The following is a 27995-nucleotide window of genomic DNA, read 5'->3' as shown; positions in this document are numbered from 1 at the left end:
TCAGGAAGCCAGATACAAGATAAAGTGGTGTGTAAACACTCAAATCACATCAGAAATTCTTGTGGATATCATAAAGCTCCAAGGTAACTGGCACTTACCTCTATATAGCTGATATGAACCTGATACAGCTCTAGAACAAGAAAATAAAATTTAATATAGTTGAGGTGGGTGAGGATGTCTGTTTGTCTTGGCAAAGAACAGCTCCTCTCACTCTACAGACACTTCTGAAAAGCAGTCTGGAGGGAATCATATACACTACTCAATTATCAGTAGGTAGAATAAATTTTAAATACTGCTAGTAGGAACCCTCTCACTCAGAAAACAAGAGAGAGATTTTAGAAATACTCTTTCAAATCCTGTTTTAAAACTCCCCACTGAAATACTGACAGTTCCAGTACTTTATATATAATTAACATCTTTAATAGTTTCAGTGATCTTAAACTGCTTCTGCAGTTTATGTTGGATCCATGTGTATATTATGTTTTATAATCACTGAAGGCACACCCTGAGAGCTGTATTTGTTTCTGTGACAGAGCAGAACCAAAGACATTTCAGCATTGCTCTGATCTGTTTAGTCACTTTGTTGGTGTGAGCAGAAAAGAAGAAACAGACGAAAGTTTGCTCTTTGCAAAGAGAGTGCAGTAATCTTATCTCCTCCCTCTGTCGCAAAAAAACCCCTAACCAAAAGAACCCAAAAACACTACAACATAGTGTAAACAAATGCATTAAGTATCCCGGCTCTGTTAAGAGCAGGCCTCCCAAGGAAAAACCTTCATCCTTCCTGTCTGTACTTTAGTGGAAGAAGGCAGAAACATGATTTCTGTCCTGATCAATGACTTAATATCCTGGAGAAGAACATTTGGTTTGACACATCATTGAATTCCCTCTGATGAATGTGTTGCTAACTGTGCTCATGTTCAGCTTCTACTTTGGTCTGAAGCATGCTTAACTTTTAATTTCTCAGATATTTATAATGTGGGACCAAAGTGACATTAAGAAGTGTGATATAATTGCTGTTTTTAAAACCATGGTGGTATATAAGCAGGCCACTTCCTGGAATTTAACATCTAGCTGAGAAAAACAGACAAGTACTATCAACCACAGTAAGAAATAATGTGTGCAGTATGATATGATAAATGTGGAAGATGTTGAATTTTGAAGGGTAAATTATTTCATCTCAAATTATTTCAAGAAAATCTAATCTATTCATCTGAAAAAACAACTCCAAAAAAGACTGCAAGTGGCAAGTAAGACTGAGCAACTACACTTGTCAAAATCAATTATTGCCTCTCAAGTGTAGGAAAATGACAAATGAGCAATTAAGGATTGCTATTCTTTATTTAGAACTGAAAAAGAGAGAAATGAGTCTGCAAGAAAAAATCTTAAGCTTTTTCTGCATGTTAGTTTGCTTCAAATTAAAGTTCTGTGAATATATAATAGAGAAGAAATGCCTTCTGCAAGGTATTCATCTCCTACATTCAGCTTTTTGGTTTCCCTGCAGACCTGCTATGTGAACCTTGTTAAGACAAGTTTATGTTAATTAGCCTGTGGGAACTACAAAGAGGATTTCTGCAGCTGAGATTCCTTTTTTAGGCAGCTGGTAGGGCTGATCTTCCACAAAGAAGAACTTTTAATACCCGGCAATGTTAAATATTCCGAGTATGAGGGAACTTGCTGTCATTAGAGTACTGACATAACACAAACAAGACCTTCCCTAGGATAGGATTTATGTATTGGGTCATCTCAGTGTGTGTGAATACATATAAAATCACAATCAGGTGAACAGCATGTAGGTAAATTGAGGTTCCGTAATTCCCTTACCTGTTTCAACAGGCCAACTATCATGGGTAGAAATGATCGTGATAGGCAGGTTGTGGGTGTAGGCAGGAGTGCCTAAGGGTCCCCAGTCTGCTGTTAACAAAGAATTAAAAGGTAGTGTTAGTTGCACCAGAATTTGGCAGGGAAGACGATCTTTGGTCACCACAACTTTTACCTGCAAATGATGTTCTCCTTCAAAAGCTGTTAAGCAGGGATAAGTGTTGTTAACACTGGGAACTGTGTAAGCACCTGGGAGGGCAAGTTGAGCCCGAAGGAGACCCACTGGGAGGGAAGGGCACTCCCTGTCCCCACCGCCTGCCAGACCGTCCCGCCTTCCCGCGGCCGCAGCAGGAGGCGGGCGAGGCGCTGAGGTGGAGCGCCCTCCCATTGGCTGACAGGGAAAGGGGCAGGAGGCTAGGAGAGACGAGAACTTCTGATTGGGTGTCGGGCGGTGGTGTGCCTTGTGATTGGGTGGGGGGCGGGCGTGGGCGGTGAGGGGGCGGTGTTGTGGCGGGACGCGGGGAAGGGCGGCATCTCGCGAGAGTCGTGTGGCGGTAGCGGTCTCGCGCGGCTGCGGCCCGCTCCGCCCCCGGGTGGTTGGGCCGGCGCGGAGCGGGGCCGATCGCCGCTCTGGCGACACCGGTGCTGGTGAGTGACTTATCTCCCCCCCCGGGCTGGGGGGTGGGCAGGGGGCGGGACAGGGCGGATCGGGTTCTGGGGGTGTGCGGGGCTGCCTCCGCTGCTCTGTCCCCTGCTGTCTGTCTGCCGGACCGCGCGGGTACGGCGCCTTCTCCCTGAAGGGGTGTCAGCCATCGCCGGCCCCCCGGGCCGAGGCCCTTTCCTCCTTGCCCCTCTCTGGCTTCAGCCATGTGGGCGGCCTCCCGCCGTCTCCTCAGTCCTCACAGGCCTCCGCCTGTGGCAGCCCCCCCCCCCCCAACACCCCCGCACAGCCGGGACAGGCCGGTTCCCCCGCGCTCCCCCGTGACAGACTGGCCTCCCCGAGTTCCCAGGGCCCGAGGAGCACCGAGCAGGGCGTCTCTATGCAGCCCCACCTCACAGCCTCGTTCTCTTGTGCCCTGCGGCTCCTCCGAATTTTCATCCGCCCCTGTGCGCTCCTTCCCCTCGGGCAGTCCCGCTCGGCTGGAGGCGGCCCGCAAGTCTTGGGGGGTCTCCTGAGCTTCCCGGTGTCACCCCTTCGCACGCCTTCACAGAGCCTCTGCTCCCTGCCGTGTGCTCAGTGAGGGTTTATTTCTGTCTTCTCCATCATCTGTGAAATGGGGGTTCTCTCCCCCGAATGACCTGACTCCACACAGGGCCATCACTGGGTGTTATCAGTCTTCATCCTCCCTTTTTCCTTTCCTTAAAGACCGTGATTGTGTCTGTTCCTTTTTGGTAGTGCTGTGTCTCATCTTTGCAAAAAAAGTATTTAGAGTGAAAAAGTTTGGCTGGTGGTGGAAGGGAGTAGGAGGGTTTTCCTTTGAAGTAACAGCCAGAATAGAGTAGGTTATGACTGGACTTTGCATTTGTGGCCTTGTATGTCTGTGTGTTCCTGTGTGCCACAGCTAAATGTGGTCAGTTGGTATGTGGAATCACAACTCTGAAGAAAAGGCGGCAAGTGCAGAACACCTAAAAAGCATCTCTGGACAACTGGATATTTATGTATGTGTTTTGTGACTTCATGTCTTTTCATTTAAAAAAAATATTTCAGGGGAAGGTGAGCTTACCTTTACCATTACTTATATTGTAGCAGTTAATGCTCAAATACTGTCAGACTATGTACATTAAAATTTCTAATGCTTTTTCTTGAATTATTTTAATGTTGATCACAGCTGGGGAGTTTGGTATTGTAGTGACTTTATTTCCTTTATCTGCTGCACCAAGGGAGCTTTAATGTTGCTAGTGCTAAGGGCCAGTGGTGTGTGTACCCTTTTTCCTTAAGATGGCTAATGAAGGCAACTGTTAGAGTGATGGTTCTTCTCACAGGAATACTGTTTAACCAAGGTTGAACAAATACTTTCTAATCTTCTGAAGGATTCTCAACAAGGTAATAATTTTTTTGCAAAACTGATCTTAGCATGGCTTAAATAACTCAAGACTAGAAAAGGTATGCAGGATATTATACCTAAGTTGTGATTAGTAGTGTTTATGGGGCTGTAAGAAAATAATTGCTGTGTTCATCTAGAAGGACTTAGGTCACTGTTAAAAACTGCTTATCTGCAAATCAAGGGAATTACTGAAACTGATAAAGTAGTTGGATTTATATGTGTGGTCCGGTTGTGACAGTCTTAGGCTGGGTAAGGAGTTTTGTTTACAAAGACTACCATATAATCTGACAGGATTCCTTCCCTTCCGATGTCTGTTATGATTAGAAATCTCTTCTTTGGTGAAGGAATGAACTAAAATAGAAAATGGTATTGGTGAAATGCAGTTATGATTCCTTGCCTTTCATTAAGTGAAGTTAATTTATACACATGACTAGCAAACTGATAATTTTAAATTAATAAATAGTCTGGATTTATTATGTTCTCCTCACTTCTGAGACAATTGAAAAGATGTAGCATTGCTTTTATCGAATCCAGACAACATAATAATGAGTAGAATTTCGGTTATACCTGAAAAGCAAGCTAAATAAAGTCTGGTTGCAGATACAAGTTAATTTTTAATTTGTCTTCATGTTTTTGTTTTCTGGGTTTGAAATTGTCAGTTAAAACTTGACATTTAGTTCTTCCTGGCTTTATTTTTAGGAAAGAGAGCTGAAAATCTGCTCTTACATTTAGTGCTTCATAAATTTTCTTGCTGTTTCAGATTTCTCATATATTAGTTTATTATTTCAAAATGCCCTACCTGGCTGTCCATCCACAATATCTCTTCCAACTGATAAATTCTTCCAATACTTTTATATGGGAAAGCTTAACAACCTTTAACTGCCTTTTGTCATTCTGATTAAAGCTACATGAAGGCATTTTAGTCATCTGAAGTTAAAAACTCCCCTAATAAATTGTGCATTTTTCTTATGATCTGTGGATTCTTCTTTTAGCACACTTCAGGGAATAGATGGATCATCAATAGAACATCAATAATAGTTAGGAGAGAGATATTTTTTTTTTTTCTTGTGGTGGCAACTTTGACAAACTTATCTGAAAGGTCCATGGAAAGTGGCTGAAAAAAAGCATGTATACCTTAAGATCTTGTTATTTCAGGTCCAAAAACACGCTAAAACTTCATCCAGAAAATAATCGAAGACTTGCTTCTAACATATGTTATGGTGTGGATGTTCTGGGTACTTTATGTATTAACCAGAACGAGAGCATTTAGATAAATTATTAGTACATAATAACTAAATCTGCAAAAGAATGCATGGCATACACCTTGGTAATGTTGGGGTTTTTTTAATCTCTCTTTGTCTCCTAGAAATGGGTCTGCTTTCAGAAGATGCAATGCAGTAGAGGTGGTGCTTGGAACCGGATTAGTCATGGCATCAGAACTATGTAAAACAATCTCTGAGGCAAAGCTGGAAAGGCACAAGAACTTGTTCTTAAATTACCGAAATCTCCATCACTTTCCTTTGGAGTTACTGAAAGATGAGGGGCTGCAGTACTTGGAGAGACTTTATATGAAAAGAAATTCCCTGACCACATTGGTACGACAACCTCTTTATTGTGATGTTTACTGTCTGTATGTTTAGGAATCCTGATTTTTGGAACAGGAAAAAAAAAGATAATTTTTTTAAAAAGATAGTAATCTTATAGCAAACCTGATCCTGAATGATGTCATCCATTGTGAAATACTCATATTTGGTTGTACTTGCATAGGTAATGTAGAGTATAATAAATGAAAGTTTATGACATTTTATGGTTACCCTCTTGAAGCTCTGTCAAGATCTGGGGGTTTTCTTGTGAGGTTTTTCTTGTTTGAGTTAACTGCTATGGTCAGGCCTTTCCTACTGTTAGGTGATACTATGCAAGTCTAGTCTACGTTCCTTCATTAGGCTAAACAACTTTTACCTTGGTGTGTGTCTTATCTGAAAGGCATGGTCAATCCCAGGGTGTAATACAAAGCGTGCTGTTAAGGTTCCAGCAAAACTTGTGTCTATGAGCTGCTGTTGATAGAAGAACAAATAGTTAATTTTAGGGTTGTGGGATTTCCTGTTTTGTTGTTTTTCCCTGAAGAAATTCTCACCCTGAGTGAATGTTGTGACCCCAGAATTCAGTGTGGTCTACTTAAATAACTGTGAGATACTCTGAGCTGGTAAGACTCTAGAGAGAGTCAAAACTTGCCACTGTCAATAGACTCAAGTCTCCAAGTAATTCAGGTTTGGTTTTTTTTTTTTTTTCCTTGGCATCTTCTATGATATGGTAGGTAAAATAATAGCCAGGGCAGAGTAGCTGGAAGGCCTGGCTACTTAAAATTCACCAAAATTTTTCAGTGCTTCCTAGAACAAGTCCAGTATTCCAGTTTAAGGGATAATGTCTAAAGCTTTAACAATGATACATTAGAATTCCTCAATAAATGTTTCACTTCTTGAGCCAAAAGATTTTTGGAGATTTTATGCCTTTTCTTCATCTTGAATGAGTCACTTAAATTTGCATGTACTGTAGAGAATTATTTTGGCACTTTTTGGTTTTGGGCAAGCCCTTTGCTTAATAATTTAATGGGAGTATAGGAGTCATGGTTACAAATTAAAGCTGCTTTAAAAATTAATCAAAGACTGTAAACAGTTCTGTTTTGACACTTTGTGAAATTCAGTGATTATTGAGTGGTGTAAGGTTCGTGAAGTTTGTACTGCTCAGAAGATGAAACAATAATAAGGAGAATTTTGCATGTCACTTCTCTGCATGTGTATGTGTTAGAGCCTAGGCTTTTTTTTTCTCAAAGCAATTATAAAATAGAAACCAAAACAAAGTCTTGCAAGTAACAGCTTAGTTCCATTTTCCTTTCAATATCTGTTAATGCTACACACCAATAGATGTGGAAGATGGCATAAGAGTAATAACCCATGGTTACTGTCAACAGAAGATGTATCAAATGAGGGAGGCAGCTCTCGCCCAGTACTGTTTGGTATTATAATTGAGGCCTGGGATAAAAGAACGGAAACAATACTTAAAATGTACATCACACCTAGGCAAAATTACTTGCAAACAGTGTGAAATAAAGCATTAGGATTCAAAACGATCAGGATGACTTGCTCATATTATGACTTAGGGGAATCTCATTCAGGTGTATAGCACTATTGCTAGGACCTAGGCAAACAAAATTGGGTCTAAACAAAATTGGGTCTAATTCACTGAGTATCTGTTCAGCAGAATAGATGTTGGAAGTTTTAGTGGACAAAAATAGATCAAGTCAGCAGCATGTTACAAAAAAGGCAGATGTCTTTTTGGAACATAGAAAGTTTTGCAGCCTCCATTAAAAGCAGAAGGGAATAATTATTGGATACTGTTAAAGCATAAGCTGGAGCAAAGATTAAGTCTGGAGTTTCATACTTACGAACAACGTAGGTAAACTGGAAAGAACATAGGAAGCAGCAACAAGGGATTTCTAGAGAACATGCCTTGTGAGAGAAGGTTGAGAGATTTAGGTTAATTCTGCTTGCAAAAAGAGAAGACAGAAGAAAAAAAAAAATAGAAAAGGAATGGGGGAGAGCAGAAGTCATCAGTACTTTTACAAAGCAGTATTTTCATAATGAATTTTTTTGGCTGGTAGGACAAGTAATATGCTCACTTTGAGTAAAGAAGTAGTAAGTTAGTTACATGGAGAGCAGGGCAGGATATCTCATCTGAGAATAGTTGAAAACAAATAGGTTATTGAAGGAAGCTGTATTCATTTCACTGAGACTTTTTGAAAGAGAAAATGTACCAATTTCGTTGAGGGGTAATCCTGTCTGAGTAGCTTTAATGTCTCTTTGAGTCTTGTGGTCCTTTGATTCTGTGCATGATGATGAGCATTAGCTCATCAATAAACGCTTTAAATTGCATATAAATTATTAGCAATCATCAAAACTAAATCTACAGCATTTTCTTCAAAGTAAGGTAGTACTTTGTCCGGTTCATTCCTTCAGAGTTCTGCAAAAATGTTGACTAAATCAGCTTTTCTTCTTTGTTCTTCTAAAATGACTCTAGTCCTTGACAGACAGCTGCTGTGAAAACACGTGGAACAGTTACACTGACAGAATTTACACATACCTTGCCTAAGAACAATTTCATTTTTGTCTTCATTGGCAAAATGGAAATTATAGAGGGCTATGACGTAATGAATGGATCAAGAAGCTATATAGCACACCTATATAGCAGCATCAAGTCTTCCAACTTCTCATTTAATGTTTGACTGATAACATTAGCCTTTTGGCAATCCTGTTTTCCCATCTATTAAAAGGAAATGTGAGTTTTCCTTGATGGCACTGTCAGAAGCATGATCTAGCCATATCAAACAATTGTTCTTGATTTAACAACTCAATGTGCGATGCTGTCCTGTTCAGACAGATCAGCAGGTTCACTCTTTGAAAAATGTCCAGTGGGTTTGAGGGCAAGGCAAGCTTCCCTAAACCAGTGGCAGAGTCGATGATTCCTTTATAATCATTTTTTGTTGTCGTTGCCAATAGAGAAAAGAGTTAGTTTTACCTCTCAACTGCTGGTTCATGAATAGATGTTTTTTAATCTCAATTTCATTGTAGGATGTTATATTGAGCAATTTTGACTCAGACACATTGTTTTTGTGGTACTCAAGAAGATAAGTGGAATTTCTATTAAAGACTTGCTAAACTTAAAGTTGTGTCTCTCCTGACTTTAGCTCTCTTACAATATGAAGCAGTTAAAGCAAGAATAAGAGTATAATCTTCATGTATAATGTGAAAATAGTTCGTGATTCAGGCTAGTATCCTTATACTAATAAAGGGTGTAGGATGACAGTGAATTTGTTTTTTCATTTTCCCTCTTCTTTTTTTTAAATTAAAGCTTGCATTTTTTGTGCTTGAGCATGTTGCAGCCTTTGTGTATTTTCTCAGTTTAAGCTTTTCTCTTTGACCAAATAAAATTCTACGCCGAGAAGATAACTGCACTGTGGCAAACGTTCCAGTAGGTGGCAACAACTGATTAGGTATAGCCTGTTTCTTGGGTCTTAATGTCAACAGATTGATTTTATTGAGCCATCATTTGCTGCTCCATAGTTAGAAACAAGCTATTTTTTGTACTTGGATCTAGGATGTGGCATGTTTGCTACATAAGAATATTATGACTACTTTTTCAGGTTAGCATATTCCTTCATAATAAATTTATAAACACTAAGGTATATTATTATCTAAAACACTTAACTTAAAGTTACATGTCAGAAAATTGCTAGGTGTTTTTTAACAGGAAGTTGACCATGTGATCGAGTTGACTTAAAAATTCATTTATTTCTGCATATATGTATATTGTACAAACATTTTTCAATAAAACATATCTGTTTAAAGTAGATTTCTTGAGCAATAAAACTGTCTTAACCTTGAATAACTTTGAACAGTTACCAACATGACATCTGAAACTTGTGAAGCTAGTTTTGTGATATATGTTCATGGTTATAAATGCCATCAAGAAACAGAATTGCAGCTAGGGATCAGTTAGCAGTTAGAAAATGATATGCATGTTAATATGTAAATATGTAAATTTAGTTTGATGAATTCAGCACTTCTGGCTTGGTGGTAATTGACTAAGTCACACTAAGTTTGTAGGTCATTTTCCAATTTAGCATTACAAAATAAAATACATTATGGTTAGATGTCTTGTATAGTTCTTGTTCTACTTTAAGTCTGTAAAGGTCGCAGCTTCTTAGCAGTCTCTTGGTTTCAACTAACTCAATTATTTTAATATATTTTCAAAACTTGAGGTTTTGGTAATCCATTTTTTCAGCCTCAGAAATCTGACTACCATTTGATTGAGGACATGTTGATGTCACTTCTAGGCTGTAGTTCTGTTTCGGTAGTGAGTTGCTCACCTTTCACATATCCCAGATTGCACTGATGGAGAATGTGCGGGGATGTGGAAATAGGGTATTGTATACAAGCTCCTTGTTGCCATTTTTTCTGTGACTAGGTGCTGATGTGTTTTAGTATGGTTATTAAAATGAGTTGGGTACACAATATGTGTGTGTCTGGTTTTTGTTTTGAAACCTAAAAAATCTCTAACTCTTTTTCAGCCAGAAAACCTTGCACAGAAGCTTCCAAACCTCGTGGAATTGTGAGTTTGTGTAGGAGTTCTAATATATTTTTACTATGCTGATCCATCTTATCTTAAAATAATTCTAGAATGTATTGCTTGCACATAACCTACCTCTGAAGTGTGAAGGGTTTTCTTGGAGGGCAAGAAAGGATCATTTTTCTGGGTTTTTTTTTTTTGTTTAAATGACGTCTATCCAGATGTATTCAGTCCCATGTTAATATTTTTTTATAATTTCTTGGTTTTTGTATAACAAGAACTGTTATACAAATGTCTGCACTGCTAAGGGAAAAAATACTTACCCCCAACTCCTCTGTAGACTGTTGTCACCCTGATAAAGCACTGGAACCTCCAAATACAATGGTCAGATGGTTATGACAGAGCTAGAGTAACATGTTACAGCCTCCAGCCCATCCCTAGTTGCTCATTTCCACCCCAGCTACCAGGGGTATTATGATCTCAGTCTTGCTGATTGTAGTAATAAGGTTTTTTGGAACTAAGTCACAGATTGTCAAATAGAAGCAGGAATGAGCAGGTACTGTAGCAACTATTTCATGATTGTTGTAGGCTGAGTAGTTTATCCAGTCTTGCCCAAAGAAGGGACATCACATGAATTGTATTATTTTGGCCATTAATTTTAAGCTGTAAGCCCCTGAGTCAATATTTTCTTCTCTCCCCTTTTCTTGTAAGGTTATGATTTCCTTGTGTGGTAAGATTGATGGTGGAGGCGTTAAAAGGGACATCCTCTTTTCCCCATATAACTCATTTGACTCACTTCCAGTTGAGTAACTGATTCTGTTTATTTAATGAAAACCTCCAGATAGGAGGAGGTGTATATCTGAGTAGTCCAATGTATTCAGCTGTCTGATCTTGTCATCTTAATTTGGCCCTTGAAAGCACACCTTTCTGGTACACGCGACCACAGTATAATTGAACTGGTTTGTAGGTCACTGCAGTCTCCAACTTGCTTAAGAGACAGTCTTGTCTTATCATGCCTGAGTCTTGAGAGTATGTTTATGCTCTGAAGCAGTAAAATAAATATTTTTGTATTTGATATGCTTAGTATTTAATGATTTGCTATGGGACATCAGGAAATCTTTGTTATCTGATGATGCCTTTAGGAAAACCTATATAAATTACAGCTTAAAATAATCTCTTCTACTGAATTATAGAAGCCAAACCTAATTGGGGTTCAGCAAGCTTAGTTGTACCACCATTATTCCACACATTCTAGAGAGAACTGCAGTGAGCCTGCAGTGGGCCTGTGATTTCTGTAACTAATCGTACAAGTCAATTTTTGATCAGACAATAAGAGATCTTTTGTTGACAGAGAAGGACCACAAAATAAAGATTTATTTAAAGAATAACTTGTTACAGTAGCTTTAAATTTTGAAAGACAAACTTAACTGATTTTCCTGAAAGTTACATCCTTAGCAATTTCACTACGTATTTTAAAAAACTTCACTATTGTCTGTGTTTCTTTGTATATCGTGTCCCTCATGCTGGGGTCATAATATACACTTTTTTTAGCTCTAGTTAAATAGTTCACAAGTATTTTCAGGAGCTGCAGCTGAAATGAGTAGGAGAATTCTCATCCTGAGGTTTTATATATATATATATAAGGATTTCTACAAACATATCTGCTATCCTTATGTTTGTTACATTTTTAGTAAACTTTAAATGTATGCAATTTTTAAAGAAAAAGAGAAGGCTCAGATGCTTCATGCAATTGAAATGCTCAGATGTCTTTTTCCTTGTTCTGTCTCTATTTCCCTGAAAAGATGGGCTCCTACTTCAGGAAATGGTATTTGAATAGAATGGGAAAAAATATGCTGTGCAAATAATTTCCATGTGTGCTGAAGCAATTGGACACTGAGTACTCAGTGTTCCTTTACAGTTAGCTATCAATATTTGAAACTATTGTTACTGTTATTTTCTACAAGACCTCTTGGTGTTTTTGCAGCAATGTTGATTAAAAACTAAAATGTGTAAACTCTGGTTTTTAATGTTACTAGTAGTACTGGAAGTGCTCCAGAAGAGGGTGCTGAATATTCTTTGTGAGAGATGTAGCCATCCTCATTAACTACCGAAATGACCATGTGTAAGACTGGGTTTTTCTTTTGAAAAATATGTTCTAGGTTTGAAAAACCCACTTGCAGTGAGTAGATCATGTGCTTGTTTCTCCAGTCAGTAAAGGTGTAAGAGTTTATGAGCAGGGCAAGATGTTCATAACTGTATAACTTGTGTGGGTTTGGACTTTTTTTTCCTTGCCCAGCATTTAGTGTGGAATAACCTGGTGATCAAATATGGTTCATTCTGGTTATTCTGTGTGCTTTATTCTTTTTCCTTTTTTTTTTCCTGACTCTCAAAACTAAAGGGCATTATTATTGTAACTGTAAATGTTTTGTTTTAAATAATTGTATATCATTCTCTTTTATTTTTGTTAATCATTTAATAGTCTAAGTGAAACCTAAGTACCTATCCATTGCCAGTTTATACAGTTTCCACAGCTTTTGTGGTCATAGAGAGGAATGGCTTTGAGGGTGCTCTTTCAATCTGAAACTGGATATTTTGCAAACTGATTATGTAGCAGAAGTCCTTGAGGGTAACAGGTGGTGTCCTCTGCTTTTTTTCTCATCCCCCCAGGTACCTTCATTCAAATAACATAGTTGTTGTACCTGAAGGTAAGTAATCTACCAGCTCACAATAAGTGGCAGGAATCATAAAATATTCATTTTTCTTCTTTGAAGAGGCCTATTTTCCTTTATTTTCCCATAAAACATTAAAGATTTTCATACAAAATATACCAGTGTAGCTCTTAGTCGGTAATATTCTTGTTTATTCTATGTTAAATTCTTTTAATGAATTCTCAAATGCACCTAAATGCTGTTTGCTTCAGTTCTAATTGCAGAAAGTGAAAAAGCTAAATGGCACTCATCTACAGAAACAAAAAATCCAGAGTGTCTTCTGCTTTCAGACGGCTACCACGCAGAATATTCTGCTGGTTTAGATCATGACAGATTTGAAACCTAAAAGCATCAAGAACTTGTAGTAGTTTGTCTTCCTTGTCTTAGTTGTACAGTTATGTGCCCAACTTCAGGAAAGTACTTTAAACTCTTTTTTAATATATAAATCGGATAGACATGGAAAAAGTGATTTCAGAGTGGAATCGTCTGAGGAGAGTCTAGAAATGGGAGTATTCTGTACATGACTCTTTTTTCCATCCCTGTCTCACTGCCAGCAGTACTGTTTGTTAGATAGATAAGCATTTCCACAAATTATGTCATTCAGTTGTGAGACCGGCTTTAATACGTCAAAATCTGCTCAGACATAGGTGTTAGGTACTGTGGCTTTTTATCCCCTCATAGTCCTATTAAGATTTTAACATTACTGTTGGGTCACATTCATGTTCTAATCTGTTCTCTCACAAGCCATTGGCTCCCTCGTTAAACTGCAGTTTCTGGACCTAAGTGATAATGCCCTCGAAATTGTGTGTCCAGAGATTGGCCGCCTGAGATCTTTACGTCATCTTCGCTTGGCTAACAACCAGCTGAAATATCTACCTGCAGGTAAGTACAAATGCATGAGGGATTACAGCAATGACAAATTCCATTTGAACTTAATTTGCATAGCGATCTGCTCTAGGTTTATTTGTATCTTACAGTTGAAGCATGGCACAACTTGCATTTAAAGACTAGGCAGGGATTGCCACCTTACATATTGTACTAAATATACTCTGTAGTTAGAAAAAAAGCCATGTACTTGAGGTAAAGTCCTGAAAAATGTTTCTGAAGTGGGAAGAAAATGTATCTATTTAATAGTCTTTGCCATTGTATCAAGAAAATATTGAACTTCCTTGAGAAGACATAAAATGCCAGTGACAACTGTCATGATAAAGTGATGTTTCTTCCAATTTTTCAGAATATAAAGGATTCCAGTCCTTCCTTACTTACTTTTTGCCCAACAGCCCCATTCTTATATTTTCTAAGACACATGTCTAGTAAGTTTGCCTATGGCAGTTCTACCTCACTATGACAGTAAATAACAAATGTCTTGCTAGTTTATAATAAAAAAGCAAAATTTATTCAGAGTAAATGTGACACAAAGTCAGAAAAAGTTGGCCATAGGCAGATTTTGAATGATTTTTTTTTTTGCCTTCAAAATACTTTGATAAGCAGACATAACTGATTATTCTTCTTCCATTACCCTTACACATAACATGCTGGTGATTTTCAAATTATTTTTTTCATTTTATTTTTTAATCTTTCTTTGACGTATTTGCATTTTCTGATTTGCAGAGAAGATAAAAATCTAAGGCCAGTATTTCAAAAAACTGGTCTAAGTTTAATCTAACAGGATTAGTTTTTGGCTCTAATTTTAACTAACTTCTCAGTGTGACCTTCATGTGTTTGTAAGTTCACATGGTTTGTTCTCAATAAATATATTGCAATTGCTTCTTGAAGCTTTGGGTGCAGAAATGTAGCTGTCCTTTCCTTGTACTTTTTAGGCATAATAAGCTTAATAAGAACAAGTCAAAGGATGATTATGATTAGAAAAAAATTATATGACTGTGTAAATGCTCTGGAATGAAATTAGATAAACCTGTTAAACATTATGACCCAAGGCCAATAAAATTTCCATCAATTTTCAGATGTCCTACATTCAAAAGGAAGGAGTGACTTGAGTGTGCTTTATGTTCCTCAAAGATAATTTACCTTATGGTGCTGTACCATGAAAGAAAGACTTGTTCAAAGCAAAAGTGACACATTTTCTGCAAAACTTCACACATTAACTTAAAAAGGTTCCAAAAAAGACTTTCAAAAGGATAATTTACATTACTGAAGAGTTGATTTCAAGTCTACCACATTTGATTAGGAACTGGTATCAGCTGCATAGGCACACTGCATTTAATTTCTCCTGAAGTTTACAAAATTTGGTACTGAGCATTGTCCTAAGTGTGTTTAGTTTTGTGTGCATGAAAATTTTGCATGCTTAGAAATAATGCTACTGTTGCCTACTTCTGAATCAGAGAATCCAGTGATGTCTGGTCTTTCTGCTTTTACTGGTAGTGTACCATCAGTTTATAGGTATGCCATTACTGCTGTCATTACTAATCCTGTCTGTTCAGATGCTGTCAGTGTCGGCATGACTGGATGTCATCTAGTTTGAGTGTTATCAGTCTGAGCAAGATTAGTCTTTCACTTAAACTGGAGGGTTTGCCCACTGGAGAGTTTATCTACTGCATTGAGTGTTTCCTAAACATAACACTTCCCGAAGAGGGCTTCCAAGCATATTTTTATAGTTTTTCTTTGTAAAATTGCAAAGATGTCAAAGATGACTTTGTTATAAAGTCTTTGAGTTTGAAAATAACATTTATGTTCAACAATTGAAATACAGAGCAAAATAGTAAGTTTTGATGAACTGTTTTATCCCTAATTATATTGGTAGCATGAATCTTCATGATACTGTTAGCGTTTCTGTCAGAAAGCTAGCAGAGTCAATAAAATGAACTAGGATGAGATGGGATTTCACAGCAGTACATCTTTTTACTGTGCGTTAACTGCTTTCTCTACAGCAGATGCTGCATTGCAATGCATTGTTAGGGAAAGACAGCTCTTAATTGCTCTTAATTTATAATAAGTAACCATTTAAGACATCATTTAGCTTGTTACTAGTGTACCTTGTGCAGACTTTAAAGATCTGCATTAAAAAACAGCTTTCTGGTACAGGTGATGGTCATTTATGGAAGTAACATTTTTAAAACTCATGACCATCATTTTTTCCAGACTTAGTCTTGCTCATATCACACAAATGGCAGTGAACAGTGTATCACAACAGAGGATTCAGTTAAGAAAGCTGATCAATACTCACCTTGTGTAACCAGATAGGCCAACTTGCAGCATGATGTCATCACATAAAAAGCTTACTTCAGAGTTGTTGCCCCGTCATTCCTCCTGTCTCTCCCTTCCCAGTGTCTGGGAGTGCCTGAGTACCCTCAGGCTTTGTTGAAACTACATGGATATCTAGGAGGATACTCTTAGTAATATCCTTAATCAATTGCTAAAAAATCTCTTTCATTACAACTGCAGAACAGTTGGATAGTAAATGTTTGCCATTAAGCGTCTGAACACCCACACTTTTCCATTGCATTTTATATTTTGAGAATGATTCTCTGTTGTGTCTTCTTTAATGGTGATTAAGAAACAATGCAGTTAATAGCATATGTTGCTTCATTATCCATTTTTAATGTTTTTGTTCCACAGTTGTGCTCTTTACGTTCATCTTTAGTATTTAAGATTTGCCTTATGGAAATCTAGCATAACTCTGATTTTAAAACAAGTAGTCTAATGAAGCCCTGTAAACATTTGTCTTCAGTCTGATTGTAGACATTCTTCAGACTCTAATAAAGGTTAAGGCTGTGCTGTGGTTTATCTTCAATGTGATGGACAAGATTTTAGTCTCTAAGTACCTGTTTTCATAAAACTTGTGAGAATTTAATAATGAAGACATCTCTTCTTAGGTTTGGCCATGATTGTCCTACTAGTTTTAAAAAGTTACTTTAAAGGAGGAGGTGGGGGAGAATGATGAAAATACATACAGACAGCATGAATACATAAGCCTTAGTTTCCTGAAGAAATCAGGCAATACAGGACTGATGAGGGGAAAAAGGGCATTAGGTGAAGCATGGAAATTGTGTTCCTTGGAGAATAGAAAACACTTTCAATGCTGTGGCACTCTTGTAGTAGTGTAAATGATAATCCTACCTTTGTGTTTAGGGACCACTACCAAATCTGTGTCACTCATGGGTAGGATCATGTACTTTGTCAAGGCACTTTGTTTAATTGTACACTACCACTGAAACAATGGGACTTCTATCACGCATCATTAAATTGTTGAGAATTGTTGAAAGATGACTAAGCTGAACTTGATGAGAAGGGAAAAATTTGTCCAGAATAAGCTTGTTGAAACTGAAATATAATACAAAATGGCTGGATGAAAACGCTTCGTGAAATTCTCTTGAAGTCATGTTTTGAATATACTTTGGATAAGGTTAATAAGTGGAACAGCTTCTGCCTAATGCAGAGTCATCAGTGTCTAGAGTCCATGGTAATCAGAATCACTAACCAAGAGGCTCTGTCTTCAAGAGGAGAGCTGATTAAAAGAGTTGCAGATAAGTAAGATGATGAGATTTAATATTATAAAGTTCTCTTGAGCACTTTTTTCATTGAAATGCACAGCATTTTTTGTTTGGCAAACTGTAAATCTTGTAGCTTCTGTCTTTTAACAATTTCGTGGTTCTTTTATTTGGCTGTGTTATATGTAATTCTTGAACATGAGGTAAAGTTTTGTGAAGCTTTCTACTATTTAACTGTAGCACTTAAATAATCTAAATTCTTTTGAGGGCCATTTGGAAATACATAATGACAGAGATCTTAATTGAAAAAAATCTTAGAGTTGCAGCATAAACATAAGATTGTTATTATTTCATATTATTCCATTAGTTCATGTATAAGCTTGACTTAAAGTTGACATTACATTTCGTAGTAGCTTAACTTCATGGGGGTTTTTTTAGAGGTTTCTCTTTATTCAGAGAATTGATGTTTCATTTTAAATTAGAATTTTAGAGTTAGTCCTATATGAATGGCTTGTCAGAAGTAAGTTTTCTGAATCTTCTCACTTATGAATGACTAATTAGAAAGTTCCCCTTTGTTTCTGATGTTTATAATGCATATTTCAACTTTCATTTTTGAGAAAATATATTTCCTCTTTGTGTAAGAATTACTGCATCATTTGGGGAAAAAAAAAAAATCCAGTGAGATATACCAGAAAAATTATTCTTCCAGAGTCCCAAAGCCAAGGTTATCTCTGTTTTGCTGTCTTACAATTTAGATTGGATTTCACTTTAGTCTTGGAAACCTTTGATGTGACATGATGGCTTTTCAGGTTTACATTTTAGTCTTGTAGTTAGTGAATGCACGTTTGGACAACAGATGACTTAAAAGAGGGTGGGTTATACTCAAAGTTGGACTTAAGTTTTGTATTTGACAAGGATTAGATTTTATTGTGCATTACTTGAGAGATATTTCTCCTTAGAAATGGCAAGTTGTAGCATCTTGTTCTAAGATTTAATTAAAAATGAGGTTATGTTTATTCAGCACATGCTGGAGTTAATTATAGATTTACTAAAATGAAAAGCTTAATGTTTTGCCAAGTCAAGAGCAAAAGCTAAGTAATTAAACAAAGAATAGGGTATGGTTTATGTTCCCAGCCCATCTTTTGGCAAAGTTCCCTTTAAGAAGGGAAAAAAAATAATCAGGGGTTGTCTTTACATGGACTAGACCAAGTTTCCCTTTGTATTTGTTGTCAGGGAACTTTAAAAAACAAGAGTTGAGCACATTGATCGGGGCGGGGGGGAAATAAAATGCAGTCAGATAATACCAAACTTCATGTAAACTGTGCAATGCTATTTCTTTAATCTGTAAAGTGAAAGTGCAGGTGACTAGGGAGCACCAGCAGTTGCTGTTGCTTGAAGCAGATCTCTCTGAAGCAGTACAGATCTCTCTACAAGAGTCAAAGGCAGGTTTAGCAAATGCCCTTTCTTCCCCACATGAGGGAATGTGTGGCTTCCGTTTCAAATTGACATTTCCATGTTGCCTTTGAGACTGATGCGTATTGCATCTACTTGTTGCCATTTTGCTTCATTTAGCTAGAATCCAAAGGAAAATGTATTCATCTGTCTTTGGTGTTTTTAAAGTGCAAACTGCAACAATATTTAGGGGAAGTTAATAGCACATAGACTCTTCATTTCATTTCTGTTCAAATCCTTTTCCTTTTTAAGGCAAAATGTTTTAGAAATATAGTCAGTTTAAGCCTCATTAAAATACATTTGTGGGCTTACAAAACTTGCTCTTCAAAGCGTTTGAGAAAGATCCTGTGAAGCTGATAAGGGAGTGTTATCCTCATTTTACAGAATGGAAAAAAGTGTTTTTAACAGAATTGATTTGCTCCAGGCCACAGCAGGAGTCAGTGTTAGCCAGAAATAGAACTTGGGTGTTCCCATTCCATTTAAGACCACACCTTTTTGAAGCTGATCATATTTAATATTGGGGAGGATTGAGTCTTTCCACCCGTTATTAGGAAATTAATAATTATCTCTCCATAATGAATAAACCTCTAAGTTAATAGGAAATTAATAGCGGTAAGATCAGTGAGTTTTTGAAACTGAAAGAACTTGCACATCCAGAAGGCTGGAAGAGTTCATGAAGATGAAATTTGAAAAATATAACTTACAGATAAATAGTAGATTATTTTCTCCTGAGTAGGTAACTTCAGTGGTAATGACAAAAAAGGTTCAATTGTTATTAAAATCATAAATCAAAGGATAACTGTGGATTACTGCTTTGCCTATTTATAAAGTAACCCTTGGAATGTTAATTGATTACTGCTAAGTCTGTTTTGCTTAGCAATTTGCTTTGCTAATTGGGGGCAAGAGAAACTTACAGACACAAAAACTGCATATTCATTTCTCACTTTTTTTAAGTTGCTATAAAGTACAATATCTGTATTTACTATTCATACCAGTATTTCACTGGTAAAGACTTGTTGAATACCCAATTTAGTAATCTGGAATAGAGCTCAATATATGGTATTTCAGTAAATCTTAATTAAAGGCATATAAACACAACTTCTTCCCTACCTCCTTTTCACAGTAGATTTCCACTGATCGTGGGTACAGCATACCAATAATTCTATTCTTATTTTAGGCCCTGGCATTAAAATATGTAGGCCTAACTCATTTTTTAAACTTGTTTTCCATATTTTGATTTAGAGCCTACAAAATGGGAGGGACTAAATTTGTCTGGCTTCTTTATTTCCCTCTTATATTTCCCTTCTGCTTTTATTACTGTCTCTGATTACCGTAGCTTGCTTTGATACTTAATAAAGTTCAATTTTTTTTATAATGATTGTGAGTTTAAAAGCAAAGGCACAAACTGATGCAGACCCTGTGCTTTTTCTAGAGTTGGCATAACCTTAGTCCACTCTGCTTTCCTAATTTAGTAACATGTATAAAAATATGCACGACGGGACAGGTTTGGTACGCCAGGCACCCATCCAGGAGTGTGGTGTTTTTAAGTAAATGCACTTGTGGGGATTTGAGGAAAACATAGATTAGGTTACATGAGCTTTGCACTCTGTAAGTATGTGACTATTTAAAGGAACATGGTGTCTTAAATAAAAATCTCTTTTAATTATTATCGTAATACATTGCTTTCCTTGAAGTAGGTTGATGCCTAATCATTAAAAACAGGTTTTTCTTTGCACAGATCTGTAAAATATATGCTCTGTTTAATAATTCATTTCTAGATTCAATTTACTGTATAAAACTAAGAGTCAGTGTCCTAAGTTTTACATTAGCTCTTAGTTCAACAAGAACAAATTTTTTTTTTATCGATGCAAAACTTACCCACGCTTGCTTTACTGTATCATTTTTTTACATCAGGATTTGTAATGCTTCAGTGATTTATGCTGTATTGATGTAGAAGCACAATAAAAATATCTGATAGTATCTTTAAGACATTCTTTGGATTTCTAGGAGGAAGAGATTTTTACATGTTTTCATGTTGTATAAACTCTAATACAGTCCTGTCCTGACAGCCTGTAAGGACTGAAATTTTTTATATATTTAAATAAAATATTTATATATTATAGCGGAGTGATCTCAGAAGAGTTAGGAGCAAAATGGCAATGTGGATGGTCACTGATTGTCATTGGACTTTGTGACCCAAATAGAGATGACCAAAGCACAGGGTAGTATATTGTACAAGTGATATTCCTTATAGATTAGCTTTTATGCGTGTCCAAACACAGTGGTATCTATTTAATTAAAGGATGTTGGTTGAGTGAGATTTTATAACAGTCTGTCTTGCTCAAACATTTGGTTTGGGTTAAATTCTCAGGAGGACTGCTAGTGCTTCTGAGTGCTTTAAATTTATGGGAAGGGAAGACAGAGAATAAAAAAAATCCATTAAATTCCTGGAAATTTTCATTAACTGAAGTTTCTCCTGTATACACTCACCTGTATAGTGGATCAGAATGAGTCATCTGTGTATACAGAGCTGCTCACTCTTCTCTTTTTGTCTGCTTGCCCCTTCTTACAGTTATTTTTTCTCCACTTCCCCTCCCCCATTGAGGGGCTTTTAAAAAACTCTTTGTAAGTATCATACAACATCTTTTAGTATACTATGGAAGGTTCCTAATGTTACTGGATGCTGGTTGCAAAAATAGTAATATAAACATATAGTCAGACAAATTCTAGAGCTATATTTTAAGCTTAAGATGTTGTTCTAATGTATGCTTTTGTTCCAACACTTCTTCCAGATAGGCTTCTGTTGGGCATACTGGAACTGAAATATTTCCCGTAACTGTAGCAGAAATGACGTTAAGAAACAAAACAAAAAAAACCCAACAAAACTATCTCTTTCAACAATGGCCTGTGGTATTCCTCATTATGGTGTTGCACAGCAGGTTCTCAAAAATGCATGTGCTAAGTATGTATGTGTTGTAATTCATTAATCTGAAAACTAATAGAAAACAGTTGGAAGAAGCCATCAATGTCTGTCATTGTAACATTTAAATTACATATTCAAATATTGCTTTGTGTACTAGGTTTATTGGACTAGAAAATTCCATCTTAAAATTTGCTATTCTAATTTAGCACAATCAGTGGAAAAAGTATTTGGAAATTAAGCTATTTTAATGAGCATGTTTTTAGTTAAAAAAAAGAAATTATGATACGGCTTAGTGCATCATATTCCCAAGTACCTGCAATTTTATAAAATATAAATCTTAAAGCAACTTCTGTGGTCATTACCTATCGGGGACAAACTGAAACTGACATTGAGGTTTCATGTCAATAAATTGAAGGCTACAATCCTGTTGAAACAGAAGCCTAATAACCAAATGTTGAGCTTTCTGTTAGGTTTACAATATTTAAAAGTCACTCAAAATCGTAACATAACTTTACTGATTTCAATTTTTTTCTCCTTTTTTAAGTATTTTAGCAAGATGATAATGATTTTTGTATCAATTACACTTTTTCTTAGTTCCCTACTTTGCTTTTGGTGATGCTTTGATTTGAAAAATCTCTGCCTGGTTGAGTTTTGACTGTAGTTAAAACATGAATAGTGTGCTCATGTAATTACTGAGTTTATGAATGGATCTGAGAATGTCTGAGAGTAGAGTGCTGTCCATCAGCATTTCAGTCCATGTTAATTTAATTTGGATTCTTTGTATGATGTGGGCAGAGATTGGCCTGTAAAGGTTCCCTTTTTATGTGACAGTTCTTACTGGCTGCAGAATCTTAGTGAAAGACATGGTGGCATCACATGTCTGGAAAGAGACATTTCTCCAAATGACACCATGTGAGTTATAATCACTGAAATACTTTTTTATTATATTATAGAACGAACCTGATTTTAGAGGGTAAGATGTCAATGCAAGGCTGCCTGTGACCTGCTGTTGCCCAATTTTTTCTTTTCAATTTCGGTTTTCTTTGCCAAAATCCCAGATAACTATGGTTTTAGTGCTTTGAAATAAGTTTCTGAGAATGGGCCAGTGTTCACATTTGTTCCCTACTATTCCACGTGAGATCCTTGTGAAAGTTACCATGCGTCAGACTTGCAGAATCTGGCCCTACTTTCCCCCCCACACACTATCCCTTCTCTGAAAAGAAACCTGGTAAGATGTAGGTGAAATCAGGACGGAGCAGAGAGGAGCCAACCTAATTATTACCAGTGGTGCTCTCAAGCCTGTTGTGCTTCTGGCTTTGCAGTACTCCACTTGTGAAAAATCAAAATCTTTGCAGGAACACGTATGTTTTCTAAGCTCTGGGCCATGGGCTTTCCCCCTGGTAGCTGTCCCCCTCAAGGGCTTTTAGACAGGAGATAAAGGAGTTTGAGTGCTGCTTCTAATGTTGAGGTACTTGGACGATTTGCACATTCCTGAGAGTATGGGAGCTGATTTAACTGGATTCTCTATTGTTAAGAGATTTGGTACTGCATCTTGAATCCTCATTCTTCTGTTCGGCAGTCCTTGATTTCTCAAGTCACTGTAAGCGTTGTTTCTCCAGGGGTTTTCCTCTTGTCTGTGGGGGTGGACAGGAATTTTAAAGATGTTGAGAGTGCTTTAAGTAATCGTGACAAGCATTCATCTGAAGCTTTAAAACTTTTTGGAGATGTTGGAGATCTTAATATAACTGTAGAAGCATCATAGTTATGTTGCATGTTCGTATGCCTTTTTATTAAAGAAAGTCTTAAGTACAACTCATTTCAACACAGTTCATTAAACATAAAATTGCATATTTTTCTAGTAAACTCAATTTGAGATTTCTCAGTAAATTGTTAAATTACAGATTTTTAAAAAAAGCCTTGCATGTTCAAGTGACTTCCAAACTTTGCTTTAAAAAGTCAGCCAGTCATATGGCGCATGCAAAATATTAAATCGAAAGAAATTGAAAATCAAATATTGATTTCAATACTAGAGTGAGAAGAAGTCTTTCGATGATAATAAAATCAATAACAGGAGAAATGCTGCTACCACATGAAAATAGTTCATACAGTAACAGACAAAGTAGTCTTTCAAACATCTGACAGAAGAAATGGCAATCTGAATTTTCTAGGGTACGTGAGAACAGAGCCCTGATGGAATTAATCTACCCTGCTGTACTCTCCACTCCTGCAATCGTTAGAGCTGCCACTTGGGAACAGGGGGCTTCTGAAAGAAAGTCTCTTGACCTTTGAATATACTCCCAATGACATGCTGAGCCGGAGGCCACAAGACAAAAGTGGGAAGTTTATGCAGCAATATACAACTTTAAAGAACATTAGGTTGTCATTGCTGTTTTGATCCGTGATAGAGTATACTTTGATAAAACTCAGATAAAGGGCTTCAGGCTGTAGCATCAAAACAATGCATTATGTTCCTTTTAGTTTGAAATATGTATTTCTACAGTCTGGTTTTAAGAAATGAAATGTGCTTGTGAGAACTGATTAGACCTGGCACACAGATCTAAATAATGAAGGTCAAATAGAATTATTTGGGTTTTATGTTTTGATTGTTTGAAAACTTAGGTTTGAGATTTATAGAGAGGACTCATTGTGACAGTTATATACCACAGAAAAAAATAACTCTGGAAGTGGCCACAGTTGTGTTTGAATTCAGTAATGACTCCATTTGTGGTGTTTGTTTTATGTGAGTTTATTGACTGTATATTGACTGAGAGGAAGGCAAAGTGAAGGGTCTTTGGTTGCTTTTGGTCAGTCTTATTCCTGTGGAGTTGAATCGAAGATATAGAAAAGTAGGCTATCAGGAATTTAATTTTGTAGGTATGTAATTCTGTGTTGTAGTCTTGCTCTGAGTGCTTGAAGGTGTTAGTTATATAAATGTATCTGAAAGTCCATAAAGACAATAAAAACTAACATTCCTGGTTGCTCTAATTTTATGTATCACCTGCATGGGCTCTAAAGCTCTACAGATCATTACTCCATGCATAGCTCTGGCAAATCCCCTCCCACCCCCCAAATTGTTGGTAGCATCTCTGATAATCTTCATAACTCAGAAGGTATGATGCTTCATGGCTTCTCTGGCTGATTTACTGTACAACTGTCTTCAGTACTGTTGAAAATGAATGGTAACCACTGTTGTGTTTATTACAATAGAATGCATGGATCTATGTTAAGATATCATGGGGGGTGTTTTGTTTGCTCTTGTGTTGTTTGTTTTTTTTTTTTTTAGAAAAAACTAACCCAAAAAGAAATCTTTAGGATTTTTCAACTTTATTCTTACATACGAAAAAACCATGAATTTATTTTAATGTAGTAAGTTACTGTAACTGTTTTTAAGATGTCATTCCCCTCCTTTTGGCACTTCTTCCCTTAACATGCTGAATCCTCTACTGAGAGCACAGCAAAGCCTCTTCTTTGGAATTTGATACAAGGGTTTTTCCATGTTATGGCTGGCAACAGTCACGTTCAGAGCAACATAGCTTGGGGCTGTCATGAGGCGGATTCTCCTTCTTGCGCAATGCATGTATTAGCCTGTTTTTATGAGAGGAAGAATATGGAATTTCTAGTAAGTCTCTTCCCTTTGACTGTTCTTATAAAAATCATCACTTACTACTGAAAGTTAACATATTCTGAGAAATTAAACTAAACTCGAGTGATCATACAGAGTTTAATATCAGAGTAGCTTCCTAAGTAAAGGAATTTCAGAAGAAGGTGGTTTGTAACTCATCTGTCAGAGCTGAATTCTTCTGCTGATGATTCTGATAGTAAAGATCTAACTTCACTGATTGCCTGGTTCACAGCACATGTGATATATGTGAAGTTCACTTCTCCAACTTCACAACAGATGCTCTTTAAAATACTTGTAAAAGTCTTTCTTGCAAAACTGAACTTAAAAGGGGGTTTTAAGATGCCCCCAAGGGCCCCTCTCATAAACATTTGCCAATAGCTGTTCATATGGGTGAAGACAGATGTGTATTGACAAGGCTGAGACTAAACCTCTGAGATGGAGAGTTGGATATATGCTGAGAAAGATGTGTTTCATATACAAATGGTGTTTGTGCTTCTGTAGTATGAAAACTTCTTTAATACAGGCAATCTGTTCAATACCGTTTAGTCAGGGTTTCAAAGAACCTCAGCTTTGAACAGATATTAAACTGTGGGGTTTTTTCTCTGAAACTTTTCATCAGTTTGTAGATGTGTGAAAAAGGAAATGGTAGCAGTAACTGCTTTGCAAAGTCCAGGTTTACATTAGAAATGCCTTACTGATTTCGGTATGCTGTACTGCCAAAGGGCTCTAGCTTTGTTTTGCTGCACTGACTTACTTCGGGAGGGTCCTAAGCAAAGACTAAGTAAGGCATACAAGCAAAATCAGCTTTTCAGGAGGATTATGTCCATGCTTACTGCCTTTACCAACATTGTTTTAAAATAAGTAAAATTAAATACTGAAAACTGCAGTTCACTGTTTGTTTCACCACCATAACAAGGTTGGTAATAGTTAAACACTGTATATGTGCTACTACAGCACATGGCTGCAAACTTGTTAATGAAATTCAGTAGTTATTAGTTCATAGAGCCTATTCAGGTATTTAGTTTTCAGAAGAAAATTACCTGCTAACTAAACTAAAATAATTTGCTACTCCTTTTTCATGTAAAATCTCTTACTAATTTGAAATTTTGAGTTTCTTCTTTGTTGCACCAAATGAACAATTGTGACAGGAAAAAATAAACTCTTGAAGCTTAATTTTTCTAATTTTAACGGCTGGGTGTTAAAAGTTTTCCCCTTAACTTGATAAAGACTTAAGAGTTTATCGATGAATGTACTTTTGTCTGTCTGGTTCCCTTGTTTTTTTCTTTCCCTAAGCTCTCTAACTTACGTACAGTGATTAGCTATATTAACGGGTAGTTGATTTTACTTGTGCATTAAGCAAATGCAATTTCCTAGTAGGACTCCAGTGCTCAGGGAAGCCTGGAGAACAAAGTCATTCAGTCGCTTTGAAAGTCAACAAATACAAATTGTTACTGCTGTGCAATAGAAGAATTTTAGAATGCATCGATTTTCATTTTGACCTTGCTGGCCAAATATCATTTTCTTTTATACATACCATTGTGAGAGAGTTTAAATACTACTTGTTATCGACATCCTTGTTTTTACTCAGCTAGTCTATTAAATAAATTGAGGCAAAATAAAATGCATCATTTACTGACACTAAATCTAAATGGAAAAAGCTTTTAAAGAGAATGTGTAGAACTGGAGGTTTTATCTGAGAATAACTTTCCTGTGGTTCATGTCACACAGGGTTTGATACCTGTATTTCAGTTATCTTAATTTTATTGCAGTGGTATTTAAAATAAAGACCGTGTTTAACTTAGCATTGTCCAAATCTGCATTAAATTGTCATTCTTTATGGAAGGCTTTGCTACCAAGCAACTGCATGTATACTCCAGTTGGTAATTATTTAATGTTTGAGAGCTTTATGAACTGAGACTACTTATTTGTGTTGCTAAAGGAATGCAGTTTGGAATTACTGAGTGGGGGGTTTGGGATTTAATTGCAAGCCTTACTTGTCTGCTTTGTGCTGATTTGAAATGCTAAACAGCAGTATCTTCCACTGATTAAGATAAGGTTTGCAGTTGCTCTCAGCATTTTGAAAATCAGGACATTGCTACTGTTGTTGGAAGTCAGATGTCTTCTTTTTGATGATAATCTTAGAAACTGTTAGTAGATGGTCCATGCCACTTCCTCAGTAGTAACCACATCATTATAGTAGCTCCTGCCTGCCCTTCTCAACCGGTGAATTAGCCAGTCTGCTGGGTGGCCACACAGACACTGATCAGCACAAATGAGCTGGGCAAGTGAAGAGGAGCAAGAGAAGCTCCTGTTACTGCTGCTAGTAAAGGGCATCTGAATCCATAGCTTACATTTAAGAAAGATGCACCTCATTACAGTGGGAGTAATTCCTGTGAACGTTTAGCTAGTCCTCGCCTGTACTTACTGTTGCTATTTGTAGTAACTTCCAGAGGCCTGGAAGAAAGCTTATTTTCATAGGGCTTCAGTTAAGGCAATCCCATCCATTAGCATTCCTTTGAAAAACAAATATGGTGACTCTACTGCTGTAAGCCTGGTTCCAAACTAAAGATCATCCTTTTATTCTTTTCATTTCCCTTACCCCACTCAAATTTGTAGTTGCATTTTTTTAATATGGAGATGGTTTGCCTTCAGAGAAGAGGGTTCTTTGGTATCTCCCAATAGTAAGATAAGTGAGCATAGCTTGGCTTAATATAGCATAATACTTTTCCACTGAAAGATGAAAAATCTAACCAGAACCTATTGCTTTTGTTACGCCTTTAGTTACTTCTTGGCGAGGAAGAAATAAAACCAACCCACTAACCTCGAGAAAAGGAAGAAAGATGTGTCTGTTTCCAG

General features: G+C 36.9%; 1 protein-coding gene across 8 annotated transcripts in view; it reads left to right on the top strand.

Moving 5' to 3' along the window:
- LRRC28 (leucine rich repeat containing 28) overlaps positions 1-27995 on the top strand; it is an 80114-nt gene that overhangs the window by 22741 nt on the left and 29378 nt on the right. For 2 of the 8 annotated variants that reach the window (XM_074880042.1, XM_074880037.1), the window contains exons 3-6: positions 5230-5458; positions 9988-10028; positions 12654-12691; positions 13439-13576. In XM_074880042.1, the coding sequence (XP_074736143.1) occupies positions 5230-5458; positions 9988-10028; positions 12654-12691; positions 13439-13576 (446 nt within the window). Of the gene's footprint in view, positions 1-2364; positions 2467-3380; positions 3478-3801; positions 3863-5229; positions 5459-9987; positions 10039-12653; positions 12692-13438; positions 13577-27995 lie in introns of those variants that run through there. The other 6 variants (XM_074880043.1, XM_074880044.1, XM_074880039.1 and 3 more) reach the window with 5 other exon arrangements.

The sequence above is a fragment of the Strix uralensis genome, chromosome 11 (assembly GCF_047716275.1).
Source record: "Strix uralensis isolate ZFMK-TIS-50842 chromosome 11, bStrUra1, whole genome shotgun sequence".
Classification (NCBI taxonomy): domain Eukaryota; kingdom Metazoa; phylum Chordata; class Aves; order Strigiformes; family Strigidae; genus Strix; species Strix uralensis.
The sequence above is the reverse complement of the archived record's forward strand: the minus strand, read 5'-3'. Positions and strand labels throughout refer to the sequence as shown.